The sequence below is a fragment of the Sesamum indicum genome, linkage group LG11 (genome assembly GCF_026168435.1).
Source record: "Sesamum indicum cultivar Baizhima isolate 11 linkage group LG11, ASM2616843v1, whole genome shotgun sequence".
In the NCBI taxonomy this organism is placed as follows: Eukaryota; Viridiplantae; Streptophyta; class Magnoliopsida; order Lamiales; family Pedaliaceae; genus Sesamum; species Sesamum indicum.
Genome location: NC_142667.1, coordinates 10,708,291 through 10,734,998, shown reverse-complemented (window position 1 = coordinate 10,734,998; position 26,708 = coordinate 10,708,291). Strand labels below are relative to the sequence as shown.

The window sequence follows — 26,708 nt, the reverse complement described above, 5'->3', positions numbered from 1 at the left end:
CGAAACATCAAGATTTTGATTACGTATTATGTAACACATAAGGTGAAGTTATGTGGTTCAATTCACTGATATTTTTGTGGTTGGATTTTCAAGTCGAGTAAAATCGCCAATTTTTCTATTAATTTCGAATATGTAAAAAAAGTCGGATCTACAACACTAATAAATATCTATTATTTACCCTTTTGAAAACGTAGAGGCAATTAATACTCAATTTTGGTGCAAAATTGTTTGAACAAAGTAAGCATATCCATTTAAAATGCGGACATATTTATCTTGTTGTAATGATTGTGGTGTTGATTTTTTATATCTAAAATAAGACCCTAATCTTTTGATGAAGAGATCCAACCACATATCTCACTTTCATGATAACTTATAGTTTTTCAATGGGAAAAAGACAAAAGCAAAGGTTGTTTCCTGGAAACTTTGAATATTAGCATGATGTCTTATGCTATAGATTTGTTCACACATATGTATAGCTGGAAACAAGTCATGAAAATGACTCGATTTTAAGCATTACACTTTTGGTCAAGGTCCACTCCTTCACACTTCATTTCTGGGCCAACCTCTCTTTCTACACTTGACTCTTTTCCAATTTGGTCCAATGAAATTAAATACTTGTTTTCAATTGTAAATCAATTACATGACAAGTATATTATATTTATAAAAGAAAATTATTTTTTTATCAGACGAGATGCGGGTCTACATTTTTGGCCCCTTTTTTTTATACATTTAGTCCAACGGCCCAACTCTTATAAAAATATAGATAGGAACATCATGTGTTTTGTATGTGGTTGTTTTGTCGAGACGAAAAATGTATACCCCTGCCTGTAACTTTCCCTTGCGTAGTCATTTTTCATTGACTGGTTCATTTCTATTTGAGTTAAATTCATTTTGACTCTCTGTGATATGAAAAAATATCGAAAACCCCATATAAAAATTTAATATAAAAAATCACTCATATATTATGAATAATGGCTCACACTACCCTCTAGTCAATCTAAGTCTATCTTTTTTAGCAACAATAACTAAAATGCCCCTCCTGGTCAACCTAGGGCAATTAAAATATATTTATAATATATCTAAATTTATATTAAATTAAAATTTTATTTAAAAAAATTATTTATTTAGTTCGTTAAATATGCTTAATAATAATTTTAGTCCGATAATTATGCTCATTTTTTGTAAGTTCATTAATTTCAAAATTGATAAAATTTCGTCCTTCGATGGCCGAAATTTTGATTTTTAATCGAAAAATTACATGACATGCCAATTAAATATTTTTTTGGAGATTTTAGTGTTATGTCACTTTTAGAAAATGAGTTGGATGACATGTTGGATGTAATTATATTACATGAATTATTATAATTTATAAAAATAAAATTATTATAGTTATTATATAATCATTATAATTTATAAAATAAATTTTTTATAAAAATTAATAACCAAGGGCAGAGCGAACGGCAATGGTGAAGAATGAAATGATCACTTTGGAGTAGACTTTCAAATGATGGTGGTGCTCCAGCAAAAAATGGGGAGTAGAGAAGGGATCACGGGCAAGAGTTATGCGGTCGGGAGAAAGCCGAGAAGGTGCCGATGGTGGGCTAATTGGCGATGGGTAGGGGCGCAATATGAGCGTCGATGGATGGGCTCTCAAATGGGGTAGTGGGCAGACAATATATGGTAGTGAATTTTGAGGAGAGATAAAGTTGTTCATTACACAAAATGGAAAAATATTATTTTAGTCCGCTAAATATGCCTAATTTTAATTTTAATCCGATAACTATATCCATTTTTGTTTAGATCCAGTAACTTACGAAATTGCTTACTTTTAGTCATCTGATAGATTTTCGGACAATTTTACCCATATACAACTTTTGAAAGACAGTTTTAGCCATATGCACTCATAAGGGTAAAATTGTCCGAAAATCTGCCAGATGACTAAAAGTAAGCAATTTCGTAAGTTTAGAGTTCAGTTTGTGCCCTTTTCAAAAAACATCAGATAGAAAGTCATTTTACCGAAACGAGATAAATAGAAAAATAAAAGGGAGAGTAAAATGAACTCATTTTAAAAATAAAAAATAAATTTCAAATACTTTTCCAATTTCTCTAGTTCATAATAATGTTTCTAAATCTACCAATTACCACATTCCTATTGTATATTTATAGATAATACCGTAAATAAAAATTGAGATGAGGATATTTTTGTCTTTTGAACCTTATACTCTGTTTTTCAGTGTTATCTCCAACAGATACATAGAGTAGGCCCAAAATCCTTCCAGCATTGCTTCATCAAACAAAGCCCAGAAGCTTTCTGGCCCAATTCCTTTTCTCTGCCGAACACTATTTGGGTTTAGGAATACATTTCTTTTCATAAATAAATAATAATAAATAAATAAATAAATTACATTTATCTTCATAATTAAAAAACAAAAATACATTTTTTTTGTTATAACTAAAAAACAAATATATTTTGTTTTCATAAGAGAAGGTTTTCATTTTATAGAAAACAAATCAATTATGAGAGTCATACAAATATTAATTTGAATTAGGTTCTACTAAATTAAAATTAATGTCTAAAATTTGAGTTACAACATTCATAATTTAATCTTCTATTTTATTTAATACATAAACGTCAAATGTATAATTTTTTTTAATAAAATAAATAACACAGTTTATATATATATAAATATGTATATATTAATTAATAAAGTAAATAAAATTTAAGATAGAGCTTAGAACGCATGAGGGATCAAGATCCCATCACTATAACTGCAAACCTGATCGTTATACCACTTTTTTCTAAACAGGAATTTTACCCTCGGCACAACAATTCATCTAGTAGACACCCCCTCTATCTCACAAGCGTATTACACGCTCCATCTCTATTTTATATAATTTTTCTAATTTTAAAATAATATTTTTATCTTTATTTTAACACCGTTAGATCTTATCTTATATAAATAAATGGTTCATATCTTGTCAATATTACTTAAATATATAAAATATTTTAAAATTATATAATATATTTAAATATAAAATATTTAAGTATATGTATATATATTATATTTAATGTGTACATATATATACATATACAAAACAGTAAAATTGGCGCCGTTGGTTGGCACGCCGGTGCCAGAGCGGGACATGAGCGGAGGAGGGGACGCGGGGATGAGCGCCAAGGCTCGCAGATGGGGAGGAGGAAGAGGGCGAGAGGATGGGAGACGGGCGAACGAGGAAGAGGCGAAGGCGGAATCACAGATGGGGAAGCGAGGGCGAGCATAAAGGAGGAGGCGAACCGAAGCGAGTGCGCGCGCAGATTTGCCCGTCTGGGAGGAGGAGGTCGGCGGTGAGGAGCGTTGGTGTGGTGAGGGAAGGAGACAATAATTTTTTTTAATATACTTAATTATTTTTTATTTATATTTAACAAATAAAATATGATAAAATTTATATATTAAATCTGGACCATTAATATAAATTAAGTGAAATTATTGAATTGTATATTAAATCTAGACCTTTGATTCAAATTTAATGAAATCTAACCGTTGATTTATTTTTTCCAAAATTTCAACTGTATTAAGTAAGATCTAATTACCATAAATTAAGATGTAAAATTAATTTATTGTAAAAAATTAAGTCCAAGTTGCATGAAGGACGCGTGCGATACACCTTCCGATCTGAGGGGGTATTTTGCTATATTTCTGAAATCAAATCGGGACTTTTTGCTGTTTTATTTTTTACAAGGGGAGTATTTTAAATATTTTTTTAAAACACAAGGGGCTAAATTGCATTTGACCTTTTTTGAGGAGAGTGTATTGAGTAATCAAATCAAATAAATAGTAATCTGATTTAAAAAACAATATATGAGATATTTATAATAGTCTTGAGAGTTTTAGGTATTGTAGGATGTATGTGTTTATTGTGCGCTTGTATGCAATTTTTTTTTTACCATTTTAAATAAATTGATATTACCAATATATACATTAGATTTTTTTATCAATTTTTATTTAATTTAAAAAATTATCCATGAATATAAGATAAATAAAAATTTATTTAATTTAGAGGGGTAATTAAAGAAGAAAACATACTTCATGTACGCAAAATGTATCTCCCTTGGTATAATATAAGAGACTATCACCATCTAAATAAATGAGTGACGAGTCTGATGACATGTTGTGGTAGGGGACGAAGACTTGGACAGGTTAGTGAACAAGTCCACTTCGATCACCTCAAAGGTAGGAATCGGTTACGTATCGGTGTCAAAACATGAATCTACACGTGCACAATGTTCACTTATGCTTAAGAAGTGTCAACATCCATTTTAGGGAAATTATATTTTTAATTTCATACGATAGAATGTGTTGTGTTATATTTTTTTGTCGCTTGATTTACGAGCTTAGTATATTTAATTTTATAGAATAAATATTATAATATTTTTGGTCCCACATAATAAAATTGTGGCACATTTAATTTCATAAGATATAAACAACTTCATATCCTGTGAGACCAAATGTCCTACAATTTTTATAATTTTTTTAAGTTTCTACTTTTTAATATTAACAATTTTTATTTTTATTTTTATTTATGACTATGAAAATTGCTTTTGGTCTATATCAATGAGACAAATTTTGTGGACCAAATCGATATTGTAGCAATTGACCTCCATATTTATAATTAGTAGTGAAAAATAAATAATTTTTTAACAATAAATAATTAATATAATAAAATACTATTGGGATATTAATTTTATTGTCTTAAATTATTTTTCTATAAATAAGATGACATATAATTACAAATAATAAGTTTATTATATACTGCGTCATTGTAGTGCTACTAAATTTTAGTGCTACTAAATTATAAAGGAAAGAATAATTAAAATAAGTATATATACATGTATATTCAGATATGGATATTTAGAATTATCTCCTCACGTGTGTGCATGTGAGGGTGCAGGGACAGAGACAGAATTGAATTCAGGTAAAAAACCAAAAAAAGAAAGAAAAAAACAGTGATGTCTGGTTCAGTATACCAGTTATTACCACTGTTTGGCAAGAACAGTTGCTTGTTTTTCTTGTTTTTTAGCCAGAAATATTTGGATGGTTAGCTTTAATTACACTTTTACCAGACCTTAATTGTTGAGATTTCAGTGGAAACGCTTGTTGTTCTGCAACATGCCAATCTCGCTCTCTCTCTATCACTGCTCTGCAAAAATTCCCAGGATTTTTTGTTGCTGTTCCTCTCTTATTCTCTACACCCCTTTAATCAGAAGGAAAAGTTCGATTTTCCCTTTTTTTTGGGGGGGTATTCCACATGCTTCTTTCATGGCATCGCCCAACTCATTTTGGGCTTTCCAAGAAACCAAATGCCTCTCTCTCTTGCGTTTTTGCTTGCCTCTCACTCTTTCTGCTTGTGGGTCTCCATCTTTAGTCTAAACCCCTTTGTTATTGCTTCAAGAAATCGCCTTTATTGAATTTTTGTTTGAGGGGTTGATTCTTGGGAAGAGGAGAACGTGTTTTGGCCCTTTTAGCTTGTTCTGATTCTGTGATGTATGTGTGATTACTCTGCTTGAGAGGAGGTTTTTTTCTTGAGATTGTTTCTCCTTCTTTCTGGGTTGGGGATGGGGATGCTGCAAGTGCTTGGGTTGGTGCTTAAACTCTTTGCCTTTGCTTGTTGTATGGTGATTCCAGGATCTGCTGGTAATGCTTTCATATATGTTGGTTTAATTGAATTTTGTTGTCAGATATAAGAACCATTTGTTCTCTTGATTTTAAATTTGCTGATTCTTGTTTGGAACGCCGGTAATGCTTGCACGGGGAGTCATTCTTGATTGGTAACAGTAGCTGTAGGAAAGGAACTGTGATTTGTGAACTCGGAAACTTTTGGTAAAATTCTAAGATCTGGGAGTTAGTTTTCTGATGTAATGTAACAGTTAATAGTTATCAATGCATAGATTGCAGCATCTGTTTCTCAAGTTTGTTTGCTGACAAAAAGCTGATCCGTGCTATTCATTGAAGCATCAAAGAGTCCTGCATAAGCTTGGCTGTAGAAAAGTTCATTTGGATGATCCCACAAAGGATTAGCCTCAAGTTAAGCTGTTAGGGTAACTAATGCCTTAATTTCACCGAATTGAATATTGGCTTGAGGGCTGCTTGACAAATGAATTTTCTGCTGAGTACATTGTCCATTCGCTGATTGAGGGAATGTTTCTAATTGAAATATGTTCTTCCAGTGGCATAAGTTATCTTATGGCTGAAGTTCAATAACTAAGTTGTAGAGAAAAAGGCTCCCTTTGATCTATATATAACTTGCTTGTTATCTCTCCCCCGGCCCCCGAGTATACGAGTTTGCTACTACTCCATTCTTGTAAAAACGGAATTCTTGAACGTATGAGGCAGTAATGGTATTATATGTTTGTGTTGTGAATTGAAAGAGGCAGCCACTTGAGTACTATTGTAGCTTTCCTAGTAAATATTTACCTTAGTTTTTTTTTTTTTTTGGCAGTAAATAATTACTTTATAGTTTATATATGTTTTTAATCTGTCAATTCTTAGACCATAGCAATCCTCCAACTCTATCTGCTTTTCTAATAGTTTTTAATCATTTTTCAAGTGTGACCTTGAGTCTAAACTCAATCTGGTTATGATTTATCATTTCAGGAGTGAGTTTGCGGTCTCAAGTCATAATGCCTCCTCTTAATTCTGCACCAGTTCCTCAAACGACAAAAAGTCGTTCGGCTTCCCCATGGCCAAGTATTCCTTCAGTGCCACCTCCATATCTTCTTGTCCCACCGCCAGCATCTCTCAAGGACACATTTCCAGCCATGTCACCTGTTCCTCCTCATTTGAAGCCTTGGCATGCAGGATACCCTCCGTTTCCAATACAAGCTTCAGGTAGCTAGTTGATCATCTCATCAAGATGTTTATGGTTCAAATTGATTCAGATTTTCAGTATGCAGCACCCAGTGAAGCACCATGGAACGAGCAAATTGTGCATTCATTGGCTCCAGGATCCATGTCACCAAATTCCCATCAAGCCAAAGGACATGACAGTAATGCTCATGTCTCTCCAATTTCTCCAGGTACTTGAAAGAAAGCTGAGAAATTTGTTCTGCTATTGTTATTGTTTGTCCTGTGTGAGGTTTATCTCTACATAAACACTTCATCTGTATTACCTGATCATAACACTTTACAAGTTAATTATACTGTTCAAATGTATGAACACTTTAAGCATTCCCTGTAATTCGCCATCTGTAAACTAATATTACCTGAGGAATCTCCATCCAGTCTTCCTGGTGAATATGAGAGAGTGTTTTTTATTTCAGATATTTAACACAGTGCTACTTGAGAGGCCTTATGCTTGGTTTTACTAAAATCTTGATTTTGGATGGTTCTTCTCACTGTTATTATTACATTTGTTTTCATATCGGTGCAATTCATTTACAAATGCTCACATTGCTAGTCTTTCTAATAGAACAAAATGGGTCACCAGTGTCGACGCCCCCTCCGAGCATTAGCCAGAAAATTGCCCCCATGCCAGTTGCAGCACCAGAAAGTAGAATTGTCAACCCTTATGCACCTATAAGCCACTCCCAAACAGAAGGTTTGTTGAAGATCTGTGTGCTACTTTTGTCAAGATATCCTTCATGAGCAATGGACATGTGAGTAATGTTATTTGCTCTCTTTCTAGTTCAGCTCCTTCTGCAAGCAAACCTCGGGGCCATCCTAATTCTGCTTCGACTCCTCATCCATTTTCCAAGTCAACCCCAGGGTTCTATTCCCCTAAGAAACATCATCACGGTAGGAGTTACAAGATCACTCCGGCCCCATTGTCACATATAATTCCTCCTGCTTCAAGCAAACAAGGTTTATCTTTCACTGGAAGCTCATTCACGTAATTACTTCACAATATTTTATGAATGTTCATATTATTTCTCATTTATTCTGAAGCTTATCACTTCACCATTCAGGTCCTTATCACACAAAATCAGATCCGAAGGCTAATCTTAGGCGCAGTGCTCCACCGCCCACAACTGCAGGTATCAGTTTGTACAGAGTCAGAATATAGTGTAATATAATGTTTCATTGTCAAGTTCACAGTTTGATAATCCCAGGATCATCACCAACTAATCCCAAAATGCCGTTGCTGCCACCGGTTCAAGCACTACCACTTCCACCTCCTCATAAAGGTAGATATTCTTCTTTGTAGGTTATACGTCCTATGGTACTGACACCAAAACTCAAAATTTGTTCAATTTTACAGATTGTGCGCCACTTACATGCACTGAGCCATTGACATATGGTCATCCGGGATTTTCCTGCATCTGCGTGTTGCCAATACAAGTGGGGCTCCGTCTTACTATGGCGTTGTATACATTCTTTCCTTTGGTTTCAGAACTAGCAGCGGAAGTTGCTGCTGGAATTTTTATGAAGCAAAGCCAAGTTCGCATTATTGGAGCAAATGCTGCTGGAGATAATCCAGAGAAGACCATCGTCCTTATTGATTTGGTACCACTTCAAGAGAAGTTTGATGATACTGCACCGTTTTTAACATTTGAAAGATTCTGGCACAAGCAAGTGGTTATAAAACCTTCACTTTTTGGTGATTATGATGTACTATATGTGCGATACCCAGGTAATGATATCAGCCTTCTTGTCTGGAATTCAGTTCATCTAATACATGTTCATAGCTCAACCTGACTACCTGAGTTGACCCAAAACATAGGTCTTCCACTGTCTCCACCTTTACCTCCATCTGCCATTGGCATTATTGGGAGTAAGCCATACCCAGGTCATGATAATAGTTCAAGGACTATTCAGCCCCTCGCTGTAGACATAAGGAGAAGGCAGCAGGGGAATGGGCTTAGTAGAGGCATGCTTGCGGCAATAATCGCTTCTGCTTCTGTGGCCATTGCCTTGTTATGTGCTATTGCATGGGTGTCATTGCACAAAAATAGAGACTCTGTCCACCAAACAGATCCACCTCCACCAGCTACAATCCGTTCCCTTGCAAAATCATCAGGTAAAATATCTTTTTCTTTTTTCACGTATATTCATTTTGTTGTCTTGGCATCCACCAAACATATTCATTTTTCTGATGCATGTTATCTTGGCATCCTTTGTCTTTTTCAGTTCTTACAGTAGCTTGAACAATTTAATCCCCTAAAATTTTAGACTTCTTAGTCACTTCAGAATAATGCTAAAATGATAAAAGCCTCTAGCACGAAAACTGAAAATTGAAGGATTTGGTCGTTGACTAAAGCAGAGCATTTTCAGCATGGTGATTGTTGGTTATAGTTCTAGAAATCTTAATTGGTTAAGTTTTCTCTTAGTATCCAAGCTGAGGATGAAAATAAATGCTGAATATGAAGAAAAAATTTAGTGGGTTGTACTTGTGCACCTCCACCATGTCAAACTGACACGTAAATCTCCATTTCAATGGCTGAAAAGCATCTATAAGTTTCATCTACCACTCCAAATTTAAAGACTTTGCTGATCTAAATGTATGATGCATGGCAGTAGCTATGCTTGGAAGTGGTCCCAGTTCTCCTTTATTCTCCCTAGGTTCAAGTATGGCAGCTTATACTGGCTCCGCAAAGACATTCTGTTCAAGTGATTTAGAGAAAGCAACAGATTACTTCAACGAATCAAGAATACTTGGTGAAGGTGGCTTCGGACGTGTTTACAGTGGTGTGCTTGAAGATGGTACAAAAGTTGCAGTAAAGATACTCAAAAGATATGATCAGCAGGGTGGTCGTGAATTCTTGGCTGAAGTTGAGATGCTCAGCCGACTTCATCACAGAAACTTGGTCAAGCTGATTGGTATATGTGTAGAAGATCGCACTCGCTGCTTGGTGTATGAACTAATACCAAATGGTAGCCTGGAATCTCATTTACATGGTATGAATTTCTGACTCTTCAGTCACTATTATTTTTCCTTTCTGGTTATATAATCTCTACCGATGATTCTTGTTACAGGCATTGACAGAGAAACTGCTCCGCTCAACTGGAGTGCCAGGTTAAAAATTGCGCTTGGAGCTGCTCGAGCTCTAGCCTATCTGCATGAAGATTCAAGCCCCCGTGTCATTCATAGGGACTTCAAGGCCAGCAACATCTTACTGGAAGATGATTTTACCCCAAAAGTTTCTGATTTTGGTTTAGCACGTACAGCATTGGATGGGGAAAACAAATACATCTCAACCCGTGTCATGGGGACCTTCGGGTAAATCTCCTTCCTTATAGCTCACAAATTATAACTTTGTCACTATTCGAACTGAAAAGGTGGAACTTCAGACTTGCCCATGTTTCCACTCATTCTGGTGCGACCCTCTTCTTAAAATCCTCCAAAGTGCACTTAGTGCATTCACTTTCACAAATAAGACGGGGTGTAAATTTCTGAATAGGGAAAGATTTGCATTATTCACCACAATCCTAACACTCTTCACAGAAAAGGATAATACTGAACAGACACGGTGTTCTAATCATCCTCTACTTAGTACTTTTAAGTAAATAAAGATCGAACTTAAGAATACATAGAATTAGTTGTCCCTTTATATTTTGATTTGGTATACAGAGGGATAGAGGAACTTGAAGTTTGAAATCCACTAATAGTTGCTCGACTACCACAAGACTTTTTTACCATCAGAAGCTATAGATCATCCCTATTCGGTCTAAGATAACATTTTGGAATATTAGATTAAATAGAGATGAGAAGTCGAATTCACTATATTAAATATTTGTAAAGATTAAAAAATAATATTGAAGTTTCTTAATGATAATCAACAGCGTAAAAATCTATCAGAGAAAATGGTAATAAAAAATTTGTGTGAAAGGAATAACGTGCAATAAAAAGAAGAAGGATTAAACTAATAGGTCTTAAGGTATTAGAACAATGTACAAATTATTTTCATAAAATCAGAATGACGATATAAGTAAAAATTGTCTCTAGAGGGAAATGCAACAAAGAAATTAGGGCCTTTATTTTATTTTATCTTTTGGATAAATAAGATCCTGATAATACAAGTCTAGAGTAAAAGAAATTATGAGGGATGTTTGGTACTCTGTAGATAACTAAACCAAAATAGAACAAGTCTGTCTAAAATCAACTAGAAACTTGAGGATAAATTTGGAGAAGAATAATAGTAGGAAATTCTTTAAGAGAGTTTCTCTTTAATTTTTCTGTTATTGCGTTTATATCTTATTTTGAAAATTTTCAATTTTAAATGTTGGTCTATTGAAAATTTAGCGATAAAAGACCTTTCGGCCCTTGAAAAAAATATCTTCATTCAGACTCCTCTTGGCCACTCGACAATCGACTTGGGGCTGCTTTGCTGCAATAAGCGCATGCACCCCCTAGTGCTTGAGTATGTGCTTGAGCTTGTGCACTGTATGAAAAATGCTGCTTTTAGTACCTTGAGGCATTTTGGAGCACCTTGCCTCATGGTGCGTCCACAAATGTTTTCCAGAACAATAATCCTTAAAAGGTCCTTAAACATATGAGTGTCGTGAGGGAAAACAGTAATCTGACTGGCAAGAGATTCAGTCACAGTCCCCACAAGGGCTTTGCATTTACTCGAATTTACTTAAGTTTCATCTTAAGAGATTCCGTCACATCGTTGTTTAAGATATTAGAGCTGAGAAGTATGCGCAATTTATATGACTTCCCCCCAAACCATGGAGCTAGCACCAAACATTCAGCCAATTTTTATGGTCAATTTAATGTTCTTTCTTGCTCTTTTCCCCATATTTCAAATGAATTTCAACCATGCATCTTTCATATTCTAATCTTTGTCTTCATATGTCAAACCAGGTATGTGGCTCCAGAGTACGCAATGACAGGGCATCTTCTTGTGAAAAGTGATGTTTACAGCTACGGTGTAGTCCTCTTGGAGCTCCTAACTGGAAGAAAACCAGTAGACATGACTCAGCCGCCTGGTCAAGAAAATCTAGTTTCTTGGGCACGACCTCTCCTAACAAGTAGAGAGGGTTTAGGATCGATCGTAGACGCATCCTTGGGGCCCGATTTTCCATTTGATAGTATAGCAAAAGTAGCTGCTATTGCTTCAATGTGTGTTCAACCAGAGGTATCACACAGGCCTTTTATGGGTGAGGTGGTTCAGGCCTTAAAACTCGTACGTAATCAGTGTGATGAAACGAGAGAATGGCGTTCTGGAAGTTGTAGCCAAGAGGATATGTCGATAGAAATGGGAGCTAGGAATAGTACCAACTCAGACCAACTGCCAGATCATTTACTTACTCAATCTCCTGTCTCTAATTATGATTATCCAGTCGATGTCGAGATAAATCTTTCCATGTCAGAGCTACTGAGTTCTTCCGCTAAGTTTGATAGACAAGAGTCCGAGACTTTTAGAAGGCATTCCAGCTCAGGACCTCTGAGAACAGGCAAAGGAAAACGGCTGTGGAAGATGATGAGGCGATTGTCTGGGGGCAGTGTAAGCGAGCACGGGGTTCCATTCAGGTTCTGGAATTAATTGCACTAGTGTTGCGTCATACGAACGGAACACATAACGGCTGTTACCTTCAGAATGTTGTTAGTGCAACAAAGCAATGAGATAGCGACAAGAGGAACGATTTTCATTCCTAGAATTGGCAAGTACTGCCCTTCTCACAGGGGTTGAAGATGAGTCTCGTGTAGGATGCATTGGATTGCAATGCATGGCATGCAGTCTGATTGCAATGCATGGCATGCAGTCTGATTGCAATGCATGGCATGCAGCCTGCTAAAGCAGACGTCGCCAAGATGCTGGAGAGTTTTTGGAAAGATTTGAAACTGAACTTCCATCGCCCGCCTCTTCTGGCAGTAGTAAGTGTGATTTAATGTAATAATTTTGAACTTCTTAAGCATAATTGTACAGGAACTGGTCCATAATTGTCTATTCTCTATTCCTACAAGGCATGAGATGTTCTTGTCCAAATATGCCTTCTTATGTACATCACATCTACTAATAAATAGTTCAGATCTCTCACATTTCTTGACTGCATAATATTCTCGCCGGAATCTATAGGTTAAGACAGCAGATGGATGGCTGCAAATGTTGCATTTTTGGAAGGGATCTAAATGTAATTTCCAACATTTGACTGGGGTAAAGTATAAATATGTTATTTAAGAGGATGTAATTAACCCAAATCTCTTATTATCTGTAAGGTTCTACTGGGACGAAAGGATTTGGATTTGAACGAGTGATCAAACGGTTTCAAATTAAACCATATTAAATACAAATGAAATTCATTGCAGTATTTTTTTCTTTTTTCTTTTTTTTTTTGGAAAGGAAATCATGGAGTACTATAAATGAAGTTGGGCATCCGCCCTCAAAGTATCAAATAAAGACATGGGAGGTTCGGCACCCTCCTGAACAGGACATCGTGCGAGATAGCGAGCAACCATATCAGCTGACCTACGCACAAAAGAAAAAGAAAAGCTCCTACAAGCAGGAATAATAGGACTAATATGAGATGAATCCAATTCTGTGGAGCGAAATCTTTTGGATTGATGCAACCAATGTTCTAAAACTCAATTCGGACCGCTCGAATCGCTGAGTTGGCCACAAAATGGGTCCGACAAAAGGCAAAAATGGATGGAAGCCAAAAACTGTGTTATTTTGAGAGAATCGGCCGACCCGGCGGTCCGGCCGCCGAACCGGTACCAGGTCATGCGAACCAGGGTCTTGGCCTGTTTTAAAACATGCTTAAATCCCAATTTTCTTCCACTTTCTTTTTATGATTTTGATAATTAGAATAATTAGTGTTGGACGCTTATTAGCTTTTCAATGTTTTGGAACTTGTATTTTGGTTGTGGCTTGACTTTTATTATTTGAATTTTTAGTATTTTTATGCTACATTTATTGTATTAGGCTATTACATATCTATTTTATTTATTTTATAATTATTTATTATATATGACATCATTGATTCGACCACGATCGGACCAATGGTTGAATCAGTAACTCGTAACCCACTGAATTTTCTTGTTTGATGACCGGTTCGAATTTTAAAACACTGGATTCAACAATCCCATTGAAATTCACAGCATAAATCCATAGCTAGCCTAGCACTGAGGGCTTTGACTATTCATGCACTAATTCAACGTCTTATATTGTAAGCTAATTGAATCGAATTCATTTTCTACTTCTACAATCTTTTAACTTAAATAATTGAGAGTTGACTTAAGTATTAATTTTACCATATATATATATATTGTTGCCCTAAACCCAATGCCCCAAGTTGTCACTTGGTTGGCTTCAAAATTTACCAATATCAATATAATTTGTGCCCATTAATTACGAGAGTGTTTGAGTCAATTTATAAGCTTTTAAAAATATTTTATAGATTAAAAATATGATGTTAATAATTTATAAACTCTTTTACAAAAATATAAAATGTTCCCATTTTTCTTAATATTTTAATAAGTTACCTCGATTTTAATTCTATTCATTGTAAAATTATCATTACTAATATTTTATAAATTTTATGATTTTATTTTATTCAAATACTTTAAAAAAAATTTATTTATAAATAAAATTTAACTTCTTATATGTTCTAAAAATATCTTATTAAATATTTATGAGTTTATAAAATATTTTAAATAATTTTACCCAAACAACCCGTAAATTAAAAATACCCTAGCACCCCAATGATGAATTTTTAATTTAAAGATTATGGCTAAGACGGAGGTTGTATAAACAAGTTTGGGATCATGTATTTGAGTCCCATCAAACGTGTGAATATTGTGAATTATTCTATATATTATTTTCAATAATATTGATATATTAATTGAATAAAAATATTACTTAATATATCGAGATGAGATATTATAATTTATGTAAAGTTATTTGTATAAAAAAAAATACCCAACACCTTACAAACGAATATAAAGGAATCAAATTGGCAAAAACTTACTATAAAATAATTAAATTAGTGAAGGGAAGGGAAAGGCGTAATAGTTACAGTAACATGGAAATGAAAGAAAAAGCGCGTTTCCCCATATTCGCACACACCAAGACAGTGAAAAGAAAACGCCGTTTACTCCACGAAGACACGAGCCCACCAGCAGCTTGAAAACTGGCGGGGCGTAAGGCTTTCGTACAATTCATTCAATGCTAACTGGGCTGGCTCCAAGAAATTCCCGCATAAGGATGCTTTACTTCCACCCGTAGCTGACCAGCCCACAAATTTTCTTCCCCTTTTGTCACGGTTATATACACTCCACCTCCTCATTGCTGTTGTGTGTGAAGTGAAGTTGGTAATGGGAGAAATTGGGCGGATGATGATGATCAGCACATTCTGGGCAGTAGTAGTGGTGGAACTACTGATCAAAGCGTCGCCGGCAAATGGGTTTTATCTTCCCGGCGTTGCGCCGCGTGATTTTCAGACGGTGAGTCTCCTCTTCTTTTTATGCACGCCCAAAAGGCATTTGCATAAATTCTTGGTGTTCTCGATTTCAAATGTGGGCTAGTGTGTGTGTGTGTGTTTTATGATTTATCTGTTGTTGATATGTGGGTAGTTGTTTGCATATTGAGAATAGAGTGCGAGTTTTGGAAATTAATGGCTGTAAGAGTGATATGTGTTTTCAATTTTAGTAGAAAATATGTGTTTTAATTTTGTATAGGTTTTCATGTGAGATGAGAATGTGTTTGGATTAGTTAACGAGATTGTAGTTTATATTGAAGAGTAGTGTTAAATTAATATATTGTCAGTGAGAATACATATTATGTATATGATTTTACTTCAATTACTGTCTGAAAAAGAACACAAAAAACAGGCCCGTGTTTACACTAGTCATGCGACGCCGCATTTCACTGAGCAAATAAATATTATCAGCTTGATGAATCGTGTTTGTGGGTGCTGATGCTGCTTGTGAAGTTTCTTGATATCAATCTATTGATTTTTTCCGTTCATTGATAATTTTGATAATGATTCTATTCTAAATGATATGCAGGGGGAAGCTCTTGAAGTGAAAGTGAACAAACTTTCCTCAACAAAGACACAACTGCCGTACGACTACTATTTCTTGAGTTATTGTAAACCTCCAAAGATTAGGAATAGAGCAGAAAATTTAGGAGAAGTTCTTCGGGGTGATCGGATCGAGAATTCTGTATATAGTGTGAGTATGCTGTTTTATTCATAAAAAGGACTTCTCTTTATAAGCTTATGGTTTTGTTTTGTATCTAATTTTGTTCAATATCTACTCCAGTTTAGCATGAGAAAACCAGAATCATGTAAAATAGCCTGCCGAGTGAAACTTACTGCTGCATCTGCAAAGAGCTTCAAAAAGAAGATTAATGATGATTATCGAGTCAATATGTAAGTTCTTGATCATTCTGGAAACATTTAGTTGTAGAAGCGCGTATAAAGTCTCTGTCATTGAACTTTTTATTCTTCTTTTGAAAAGGTTAAACAGTCTAGTTAGTTTCCAATGGACAAGCTTGCTATGAATTTCAGTTTTATCACAATAATTTTCACTTCCCAATACACGTAGATTGGTAGCTCAGGTCAGATTTTTGTTAATTCTTTTCTTACAGTTTCTGTATAAAGTTTATTTCTAAATTGCCATATAGGATTCTGGACAATCTTCCAGTTGCAGTTGTTCGGCAGAGGAAGGATGGAGGTGAGCGGAGAATTTATGAACGAGGGTTTCAAGTTGGATTTAAAGGGAAATATTCTGGAGTAAGATTCATTTATGTTTACCAGGACTCTTATTATATGAACTTCTTGTATTTTAATCTTGATTGGTGATTGTTATATTTGGCACCAGAGCAAAGATCAGAGATATTTTATAAACAACCATCTGAACTTCAGAGTTAAGTATCACCCTGATCCTGACGCTGACGCAGCTCGTGTTGTTGGTTTTGAGGTCACTCCTCTAAGGTTTGTTCTATATCTTCAGCTGTTTCCTTGGACAATGAAATGTGTGTTGATTATATATTCTTTTTCAGCCATTCCGAGTGGTTCTCCTATCCCAATTCTGCTTTTATCTTTCTTATGTTAATTTGTAAAGAACTGCCGCAGACTTCAAGTCTAAACAAGCAGCATGATCAAGTTATATAATTATTCTATCTTTTGGTAGGAAGTTTAGAGAATTGACTCCGTTCACCATATAGCTAATTGGACATTAAAGCTTCTGTTTAGTATTCAAACTCCTTACTTTTCATCTTTTACTTGACTATTGCCACCAGTATCAATCACCACTACAAGAAATGGAATGAAAACAACACAGAGTTGTCAACATGCAAACATGGTATTCAAACAGTACTTCAACCAGGTATACTTCCTCAAGAAATTGATGCGGACAAGGAGATAGTATTCACCTATGATGTTTCTTTCGAGGTTTGCCATCTTAGTATTTCCAGTTCCAATAATTCCTTGTTTTCCTTTCTCAAGTTCTTAGAGTTGTTCCTTTGGCAGTCTAGTGATATCAGATGGGCATCTAGATGGGATATGTACCTTCTTATGAATGATGATCAGATTCATTGGTTCTCCATTATCAATTCCTTGATGATTGTCCTTTTCCTATCTGGCATGGTTGCTATGATCATGGCAAGAACACTATATAGAGACATTGCCAAGTATAATCAGCTGGAGCAAGACGAGGTGCAGGAGGAAACCGGGTGGAAGCTAGTGCATGCCGATGTCTTCAGACCACCATCCAATTCCAGCTTATTGTGTGTGTATGTTGGGACGGGAGTCCAAGTCTTTGGAATGACCTTTGTGACTATGATATTTGCAATGCTCGGATTCCTTTCACCTTCTAATAGAGGGGGGCTGATGACGGTTATGGTTTTCTTGTGGGTTTTTATGGGCTTATTTGCTGGCTATTCTTCCGGTTACCTCTACAAAATAGTCAAAGGCACAGACTGGAAGAAGATCTCTCTAAAAACAGCATTCATGTTCCCGTCTGTTCTTTTCGCCATCTTTTTTGTTCTGAATGCCATGATATGGGGGGAAAAATCTTCTGGGGCTGTGCCTTTTGGGACAATGTTTGCTCTTGTACTGTTGTGGTTCGGCATATCACTGCCATTGGTTTTCTTAGGCAGTTTCTTGGGGTTCAAAACCCCTGAACTAGAGGACCCCGTCAAAACCAATAAAATTCCTCGGCCAATTCCCCTGCAGCCATGGTATATTCACCCACTTTTCGCCATGCTTTTTGGAGGAATCCTTCCATATGGTGCAGTCTTTGTCGAGCTCTTCTTCATACTGACATCTGTGTGGCTGAATCAATTTTACTACATCTTCGGCTTCCTCTTCCTAGTGTTTGTAATTCTTTTGGTCACTTGTGCTGAGATAACCATAGTATTATGCTACTTTCAGCTATGTAGCGAAGATTACAGGTGGTGGTGGAGATCCTACTTGAATTCTGGAGCTTCAGCACTATACCTTTTTCTATACGCAATCTTCTATTTCTGCACTAAGCTAGAAATCACAAAGCTCGTCTCAGGCATTCTCTACTTCGGCTACATGTCTATCATTGCTTATGCCTTCTTCATTCTTACCGGGACAATTGGCTTCTGCGCCTGCTTCTGGTTTGTTAGGAAGATTTACTCGTCTGTCAAGATCGACTAGTTGGCTGGGGAACATATCTGGTACATTGTTGATAGAGTAAAAGAGCAGAAGTTTAACTCGGACCAAAGATGGAGCAAGAGATGCTGCATTCAGTTTCAGATTTTTGTTAAGATTACACCATTGCAGTAGATGAAAAATCATCTTTATCTCTCAAGAATCTGCAGTTTTTCCAATGCTTTGATTATGGCTTTCTGTTATCTAATTGAAAATCCTCTGTTGGCATACTGTACTGGAGTATCTATTTGTATTCATTACATAAACTTTGATAAAGCTTTTCTTGTAGACTGATTAAGTGAAATAGTTGCAATTGAGAAGGCTTCCTTACTCAATGAATTCAGGTTTAATGATAATTCTATCACTTAAGCTATATTTGCGTACAAGGATTTGAATTCGAGGTAAGAATTGAATTGAGTTTATATCACAAGAATTTGAAATTTATCATTATTTTACCAGACATACTTCAAAATATAGTTGAAGAACAACGATATTCTTTGTAATATAAAATTATCCAAACAAAATCGAATGATTTCACATTCAAAACTTAAAATCTACATCTTTAGATCAATCAATCTAAGTACAATCTAAAATTAGGGATAGAGCGTGATGTCAGGAAGGGGCATCAGGATATCGAAGTAAGCCATACTTTAGCTATTGTATCTCATCTTTTCTATGCAGATTAGTTAATGATTTGGGTAAATTACAACGAGCTCCCAAAGATTTGATATAGTTTTTAAATATTTTTTATTGTTTGAAATATTACCAATACCCCTGTTTTTTACGATCGTTCAACATCTAACTCAATCTGTTAGTTTTTGTTAGGTTTTCATCCACTCTTATGGTGAATTGATCAAATGCCATTGTGTGATATAAATTTTAATTTTACTTATTTTTAAAATTTTTTTAATGGATTACGTGAGAAATTTTATAAATTTTTAAAATTTTTCATCCACCTCATTAGATTTTTTTTATAATTTTTTATTCTTTTTAAAATAAAAATAAAATATGACAAGGGCAAAGTTTATAATTCGAAATCTCAATCCAAAGATTACATAATTTTATTAAATATCAAAAAATTATTAATATTTTTTAAAATAATAAAATTTATAATTACATTAAATCTCAAATTAAATTGTTGTAATTTATCTTAGCAATTTTTGTGGAGCAGTGTGGGAGAATTTGTTGGGTTCTCTTTTTGGAGTTCCCAGAGAGGCCTAAAACGTTCCAATAAACAAAACATACGCATTCCTTTTTGTCAAATATCTTCCTCCAAATGTTGTTTTACAAAAAATCCTAATCATAACTCTATATGCATAAATACATAATCTTCTGATTATTTTATATTTTTAATTATATATTTAGATTAATCTATCAATAAAACTATATTTTTAAAAAAATTTATATCGAGAAATTTGATATGACATTAATGGATTAAAAGATTTCTCAAAAATAATTTAAAAAATAAACAAATCACTAAGATTTTTTTAATAATTTCTTTTAAAATACCATGTGTAGAACAATTAAGACTAGCTGCAATTTAATTGGTAAAAGTGAGGCCTCTTGGAGTTGATCCCACCAATATATAAGTATTAGTTTACATTAATATTAAATAGTTATGATATTTGATATTGATACAATGTTATTGATGTTAATCATGATATATTAATTGTTAATAAATTAAAATTGCGATATAATTATAATCGATATTGATGCACACAAAAATGGACTGACTCAAAGAGGCTTAAGTAGTCCAAAAGAAAGAAAGTGATCATAAAAGTCCAACTGAATGCAAGACTGAAAATGCCCCTGGGAGGTCCAATTCGAACAAGGACCCAGGGTGCCCTTAGGTAGCCTAGTCTGAGTAGAGCCTTTAGGGAGTTCGGCAGAATGCTTATGGAAAATCGATTTTTAAAAAAAGTCTGATCGGCTCAAACCCAAAAGAGCTTCATAGAGCTTAAGTATTTGGAATCCCCTAACCAAATTCAAGCCTCACATGGAGTCCACGAGTAACATAGGTGGCGTCCACGTAAAACCTCTAAGGGCATACCCTATAGAATCAGATAAGGACGTGCCGCCTTAGCAGTGACACGTTACACCCCCAATTGGAAGTAACCTCTAAACCCAAAAAACTTGGATTCTGTCTTAAGAAAGACGTATCCTCAACCACCTCACCAAAAATTTGAAAAGGTATTATTCAAGATACACTTATCTGCATCGGGCTCGCAACCCCCCCTCCCTCGAGCATCAATGGATCCTCCAATCGGACCAACCCTTTGGAGATAACCTTCCACCAAATTTGGGGAGACTCTCCAGTGGTTAGGAGTTGACCTTCCACCAAATTTGTAGGAAATTTAGCGTTACCTATACTACAACTCTAACCGAAAGATCAAAAATATTTTTCTTCTAAAACATATACTTAAATGTTAATCTCTTATTTGCATATAAAAAAAAAAACAAAAACAAAAAATAACACGATTTCACTCATTTGCACTCTCTTAATGCCTAACATTATATTTCCTTACTATCTATTTCAAGTGTACCCAAATATTATTTTTTTCCGCTCGCATCAGATATAAGAAAACTAAAAAAATTATAAAAATGAAACCAAACCGGGCCCACAAGCTCTCTACTAAAACGGATATAAAATTACGTATGGATGAACTTAAATAGTCCAATTTGACATAGAAGAATAGCAGGAATAAGTTGTACTTTTTGTCGTTTGTGCTGCAAAATCCCGTTATTGTAAGTTGCCACATTGAACACGCGTCTTTGGTTTCTTTTAAACGCGCTTCTAAGTGATGAATTTGGGCGGTGCATGTGAGCAAGAAGACAAAAGAAAGAACACAAAGCACAAAAAGAGAAAAATAAGCATTACAATGGGAATATGACATTATTTTGGATTATGTATAATTACTTTATCAAATCTCATAAATCATTTATTTATTTATTCTTTTAAAATAAAAATGACAAAATCATACGGAAGTCGCGTTTCCTCTTAAATCTGATATAAATTATTGAGATTCCATATATTTCAAACAAGATAAGAAATTATTTTTAATTGTGTATTTAATTAAATAATAATAACAATCGATCGTAATATATGAAACGTGTTGAATAATAAATTAAAATATTGATGCTACCTATTTTATTTTTTTTAATAATGAGCTGTTAAATTATATTTATATAAGGATCTGAACAAATAAATATATATTTTAATATATATATATATGTGGTGTTGTGAATCGAATAGAAAATTCGTAGCAAACAATCTTATAGCCATAATTAAATTATTGGTTTTTATGGCAAAACCTCATGGTGTCACACTTAAATAAGTCAACAACCCACCCATATTAATCACCGCGTCACTGTCACCTCTCTCTCTCTCTCTCTCATTTTTATTTTAGGAATTATTACACTCTTATTTTTTTAGATTTGATGTAATTATACGTAAATTTTATGTAATTTAAAAAATTATATCTGACATTTCTAAAATTTATTTTTGTCTAATAAATAAGTTCCTCTGTTAACTCAAATTTCACTGACTTTACTGATATTAATAAAATAAAATATATATTTACCTCCAGTTGACTTATTATTGATTTATTGCAGGTAAAATAAATATTTTTATGAATAAATTACCCTCATGTGTGTTTACGCATTAATGCATATGATAAAGTATATCTTCACAGTTATAAAGAGAGTTTAGTTTGAACAAAATTATTGACACTGCAATAAACTAGCAATTAATCGAGAATAAATATCAATTTTAGTTCAATTTATTTTGTTAATATCACCAAATTTGATGAATTTAACTAACGGAGGAACTTATTTGTTTGACAGAAGTAAATATTAGGGGTTTTAAATATAATTTTTCAAACTACAGGAGATCTACGTGTAATTACACCAAATCTCAGGAGAGAGGAGTGTAATTATCCCTTATTTTTATTCTATTTTTACAAGATTCATACATAAATTATATTCATTTATATATGTTTATCTTTAAATTTCGGGAAATATGCTTTTTGAATAAAATGCATGTTTTTAGATTCCTCTCGATATAAGACCTATAAAACAAAAAACATTATAAGAATCATATTGAGATGATTCTAATTATACTCCTTCAATACCTAAATTAGATAGCTAAGTTAGAATAGACGTAAAATGGTTGAGGTCGTAAGAAATAATAAAAATATTAAAATTGTAATTGAAGTATGAAAAAAGACGAATATTTATGAATATTTTAAAATTTTATGTGAACTACAAACTTAAAAGTTGCTCAATTAATTACTGTCAAACCATACAAATTTAGATTTGGATCTTATCAAAGCGGTTTCGAAACAGACACAATTTGAAATAGGTTAGGAGTGGTAGATTATTGTACGACATTAAAGAGATTATTCCCACGTCATGTACACTACTTTTTTATTTTCAAATATAATGTAATTTAGGGTAAATTATAACTACTTCTATCAAAATTTGATATTATTATAAATACCTCCTCATTATTTAAGAAATTATAAGTACTCTTCTGATTTTAACATAGGGTCCATTTTGTTAGCTTTTATTAGATTTTCATAGAATTTTTATGATCAACTAAGCAAAATGCATTTTTGGACTATAAATTAAAATTATATATATTTCTAAAATTTTTTTTAAATATTTTTATAAACAAATATTCCTTATAATTATTTATTTTATCTACCCTTAAATTTTTTTATATTTTTATTTTTAAAGTATTTCAATTAAGGTAATGATAATGGCCAATTTACTATTTAGGATTTAAATAATTATTTTTAATTTAAAAAAAATATTTATAATTTTTTGAATAATAAAAAAATATTTATAATTATATCAAATTCAAAAGAAGATGATCATAATTTTTACTCTATAATTTAATTTTAAAAAATGATACATGTCGTCATGGAGATACACTAGGGTGAGTGAGATCGCCACTTCTTTCTCTCCGTCTTCCCGCCATTTTGCGCCTTTGTTGCCACGTCATCACATCGCCATCTGCCCGGACACGTGGCAATCCAGCGTCCACCTGCTCTCTGACACTCCATAAATGAATAACTCCCAACCCCACCCCCACCCCCACGCAGACGACACCCACTTTTGTATTTTGCACTCAAACCGACGCCGTATGCTCCCAGTGCCGCTGCAGCGCCATTCTCATTTCGAAAATGCACACCCCCTCCTCCTCTGTATGTATTTTGCGTGAGAGCTGAAACCCCAACTCCAAGATTCAAGAATCCTCTCTCTCTCGCTCTCTCTCTCACACACATACACAGAGAGAAAGATCGCACGCGGATGGAAATGGAAGAGGGTAGCAGTAGTACTACCGGAAATGGGGTTGTCGTGGGCGACGAGGCGCAGGAAGACGACAACAGCGTGATGGATTCGTGGCTTATCGTCGACGACGACACGGCTTCGGAGTTGTCGAAGCTTCTAGACTTGTTCGGGACGCCTCCGCCCCCCATAAAGGTGAGGTTCATCGACGACCCCTACTCCACGTCACTCATATTCCAGTCGTCGTCGGCTTACGTCACCATCAACGGAAATGAGGAGTCATGCGGCTCCTCCTTCTCCGACTCCGATTCCTCCGTCATGGCCAGCATAGACATCGGCGGAGCCAGGAGGTGCAGAGGCCCGTGGGTGCTTGACTGTGCGGAGGCGCGTGAGTGGTGGATGGAAGGGGGTATTGTCGGGGAGGCGGACTGGGACGTGGAGTTGGAGGGGTTTCTCCCCGGGGGATGCGAGTATGCCGATGACAGTGAAGATGCAACGTGGGTAGAGTTTCTTGAAGAAATATTCGGCCAACTGAAAGAAGAAACAGCAAAAGAAAAAATAGTTGACTAGGGTTTTGACCCATTTAGGGAGAAGAGAAGAGGGCAGAATCAGAATGTGAGTACAGCATTTGTTGTTAGTGGTTTTTGCTTTGAATACGCATTTTGAACAAACAAATTTGTGAAGACAAAAGTTGAAGTTTCTACCAAAAGGGCACTTTAGTTTGGTTCATTCTTTATTTCTTTTTAATCTTTTCTTTTCTTTCTTCTTCTTCTTTTTTTTTTTTTTTCTTACTCAATTTAACATATCAAAATTCTTCATATTTTGGGTTTGCTAAAATATACTGCTCTTGGGATGATTGTGATTTTGATCCTTAAACTAATTTGAGATTGTAGTTTTGATTATTAAACTATTATTTTTTTTTAGTTTTTTCATTAATAAAATCATTAAAATTAATGAAAATTTCATTTGAAAGAGAAAAGATAGCAATTTTTCCTTTGTTTTGTGGTATTTCTTAAGTTTTCGTCCAATGAGCCATTCTTTTCCATTTTTCTTCAAGTTTTAAATAGAGAAAAATCACAAAAATGAATTTAAGCAACAAATTAATCTTAACCAATTTTCTATATGCTCTTAACTTTAACTTTCTTTTATTTATTTTGTCCTTTTTTTTTTAATTTTTAAGGCCAAATTATTTTACCCCCTTATGTTTTCCCAAATTAGTTATCCCTATGCTTTAAAAATAAGTTGAAAGACCCCATGATTTAGAAAACCCCGCATTAAATCCCTCTTCGGAAGGTGGATTACACGTGCCCTTAATGCAAAATGGATTGATTTTTGACGGATTTTAACCCCTTCTTGGAACAAAAATGACTAATATACCCTTTTTGACTTATAATCCTAATTCAAAGGGCCGCTACAAATAATCCTAATTGTCAAATTCAGTGCTTACAAGTTGAAAGAAAACTCTCCCGACCATGAAATGCCTAAAATTTCAAGAAGTTCTACTCCTAAACCCTTTTCTTACTCGAAATTTATTACTTCATTTAATAAGCATTACTATGTTGAACTAAGAGTGGTATTCGTTCCCCTGCTATATTTTGCACTAATAAAAAGTTGATAATTCTACTGGCTACGAACCTTAATAAGTTGCCCTCAGGAGCACTCCTACTAGTTTCGAGCCCTAATAAGCTACCCTTAGAAGATGCACTCGGGCCTTAGTAAGCCACCCTTAACTGGCATCTTCTAGGTTATAAACTTTAGCAAGTTCCCATCGAGCAACACACTTTCTTAGCTTTGAAGGCTGCAAGTTACTAGCATACATATGATGGATTACCAAACCGTATTATCTTTATACTCATATATTTTCGCGCTCTAACATTTGCTTACTTCAATTTTACAACAGACTAGCTAAGCTGCCTGGAAGGGAAGCCCATTACATTGTAGCTTAAGAAGGGAGGCTTGAAGCAGGTAATAGTCCTGGATAGAATTACCTTGAGGATGCTGGCAATCCTGCTTGAACAACATAGTAACGCATACAAGAAAGCATTGCTTCAAAACATCATACCACCATCTGGCAAGTCATGCGATGTTGCTCCTAGCAAAAATATGCTGTCTAGCTAAACTTAGCTAAGTGTTCTTGTTATATTACACCAACTTATTTGCTAGGAATACTCATCGAATGGAAACACCTAATATCTACTTTAAAGAAAAACATATTTTGCATGCCAGATGGGCATATTTGACTTTTTATTTGATGAGTTTTTTATGCATGTATTAAGCATATTGAGATATCCCAATATCCTACTGTTGCAGAAAGTAGTACAAAAGGCATACCAACTGCCCCCATATTTATATAGAAAATACATCAACAACATAACATGGAGATAAAAACACAAGTAGCAAGGCATGTTTAGAACAAGTGAGTAGAAGAAGTAAAATTAGTCGGGCATAAACTAGTTATAAAAATAAATTGTTTTTCATGACAGGAGAGAGGCTGATCAAGAAGACCCTGCTACCAACTTAGTCCCCTTCATTTCGGAAAAGGGAATATTTTCTTCACCGGCAGGAGGTGCAGTCTTGAGAGGTGCAGTCCTGCTTAGCACTCTAGCACCAAAAGAAAGACGACTTCATCTACAAGATGGTCTGCTCCAACTGAACATGCTGCTGCCGATTAACCCTCTCTAGCTCCTCAACTCTCTTAAAAACATGCTCGGGCTAGGGACGATATTCAGGCCACAAAGCATTTGACTTACACTTGATTGAATTAAATTATTTTGTTGTCAATTACCTTGTTGAGGTGAGAGAGTAAGAGCTTTGGCTCAAGCCAAGTCGTCCACATAGGTCCTACTAGTGGAT

General features: G+C 34.7%; 3 protein-coding genes across 5 annotated transcripts; all 3 read left to right on the top strand.

Moving 5' to 3' along the window:
- Positions 1 to 5,033: 5,033 nt before the first annotated feature.
- On the top strand, positions 5,034 to 12,981 carry LOC105173622 (receptor-like serine/threonine-protein kinase ALE2). Of its 2 annotated transcripts, none has more exons than XM_088875438.1 (12): positions 5,034 to 5,693; positions 6,654 to 6,887; positions 6,953 to 7,075; positions 7,468 to 7,596; positions 7,689 to 7,859; positions 7,964 to 8,032; positions 8,108 to 8,182; positions 8,257 to 8,628; positions 8,719 to 9,015; positions 9,516 to 9,893; positions 9,972 to 10,215; positions 11,803 to 12,981. In XM_088875438.1, exons 1-12 carry the CDS (start codon positions 5,615 to 5,617, stop codon positions 12,482 to 12,484), a joined length of 2,853 nt encoding a protein of 950 aa, XP_088731564.1. In that variant the 5' UTR covers positions 5,034 to 5,614; the 3' UTR covers positions 12,485 to 12,981. The 2 variants fall into 2 exon arrangements, with proteins under 2 accessions (XP_088731564.1, XP_011093733.2); XM_011095431.3 differs by having other exon boundaries at positions 5,036 to 5,693; positions 9,513 to 9,893.
- Positions 12,982 to 15,030: 2,049 nt separating this feature from the next.
- Positions 15,031 to 18,913, top strand: LOC105173621 (transmembrane 9 superfamily member 7). Its single transcript, XM_011095430.3, has 7 exons — positions 15,031 to 15,384; positions 15,949 to 16,113; positions 16,204 to 16,313; positions 16,568 to 16,676; positions 16,765 to 16,877; positions 17,186 to 17,336; positions 17,415 to 18,913. Exons 1-7 carry the CDS (start codon positions 15,256 to 15,258, stop codon positions 18,567 to 18,569), a joined length of 1,932 nt encoding a protein of 643 aa, XP_011093732.2. The 5' UTR covers positions 15,031 to 15,255; the 3' UTR covers positions 18,570 to 18,913.
- Positions 18,914 to 23,671: 4,758 nt separating this feature from the next.
- On the top strand, positions 23,672 to 26,636 carry LOC105173620 (uncharacterized). 2 transcript variants are annotated; one of them, XR_848760.3, is made up of 3 exons: positions 23,672 to 24,470; positions 25,756 to 25,820; positions 26,339 to 26,636. XR_848760.3 is itself a non-coding variant. In XM_011095428.2 (2 exons), exon 1 carries the CDS (start codon positions 23,877 to 23,879, stop codon positions 24,423 to 24,425), a length of 549 nt encoding a protein of 182 aa, XP_011093730.2. In that variant the 5' UTR covers positions 23,672 to 23,876; the 3' UTR covers positions 24,426 to 24,470; positions 25,756 to 26,090. The 2 variants fall into 2 exon arrangements, 1 of the variants encoding a protein (XP_011093730.2); XM_011095428.2 differs by lacking the exon at positions 26,339 to 26,636 and having other exon boundaries at positions 25,756 to 26,090.
- The last annotated feature ends 72 nt before the right edge of the window (positions 26,637 to 26,708 follow it).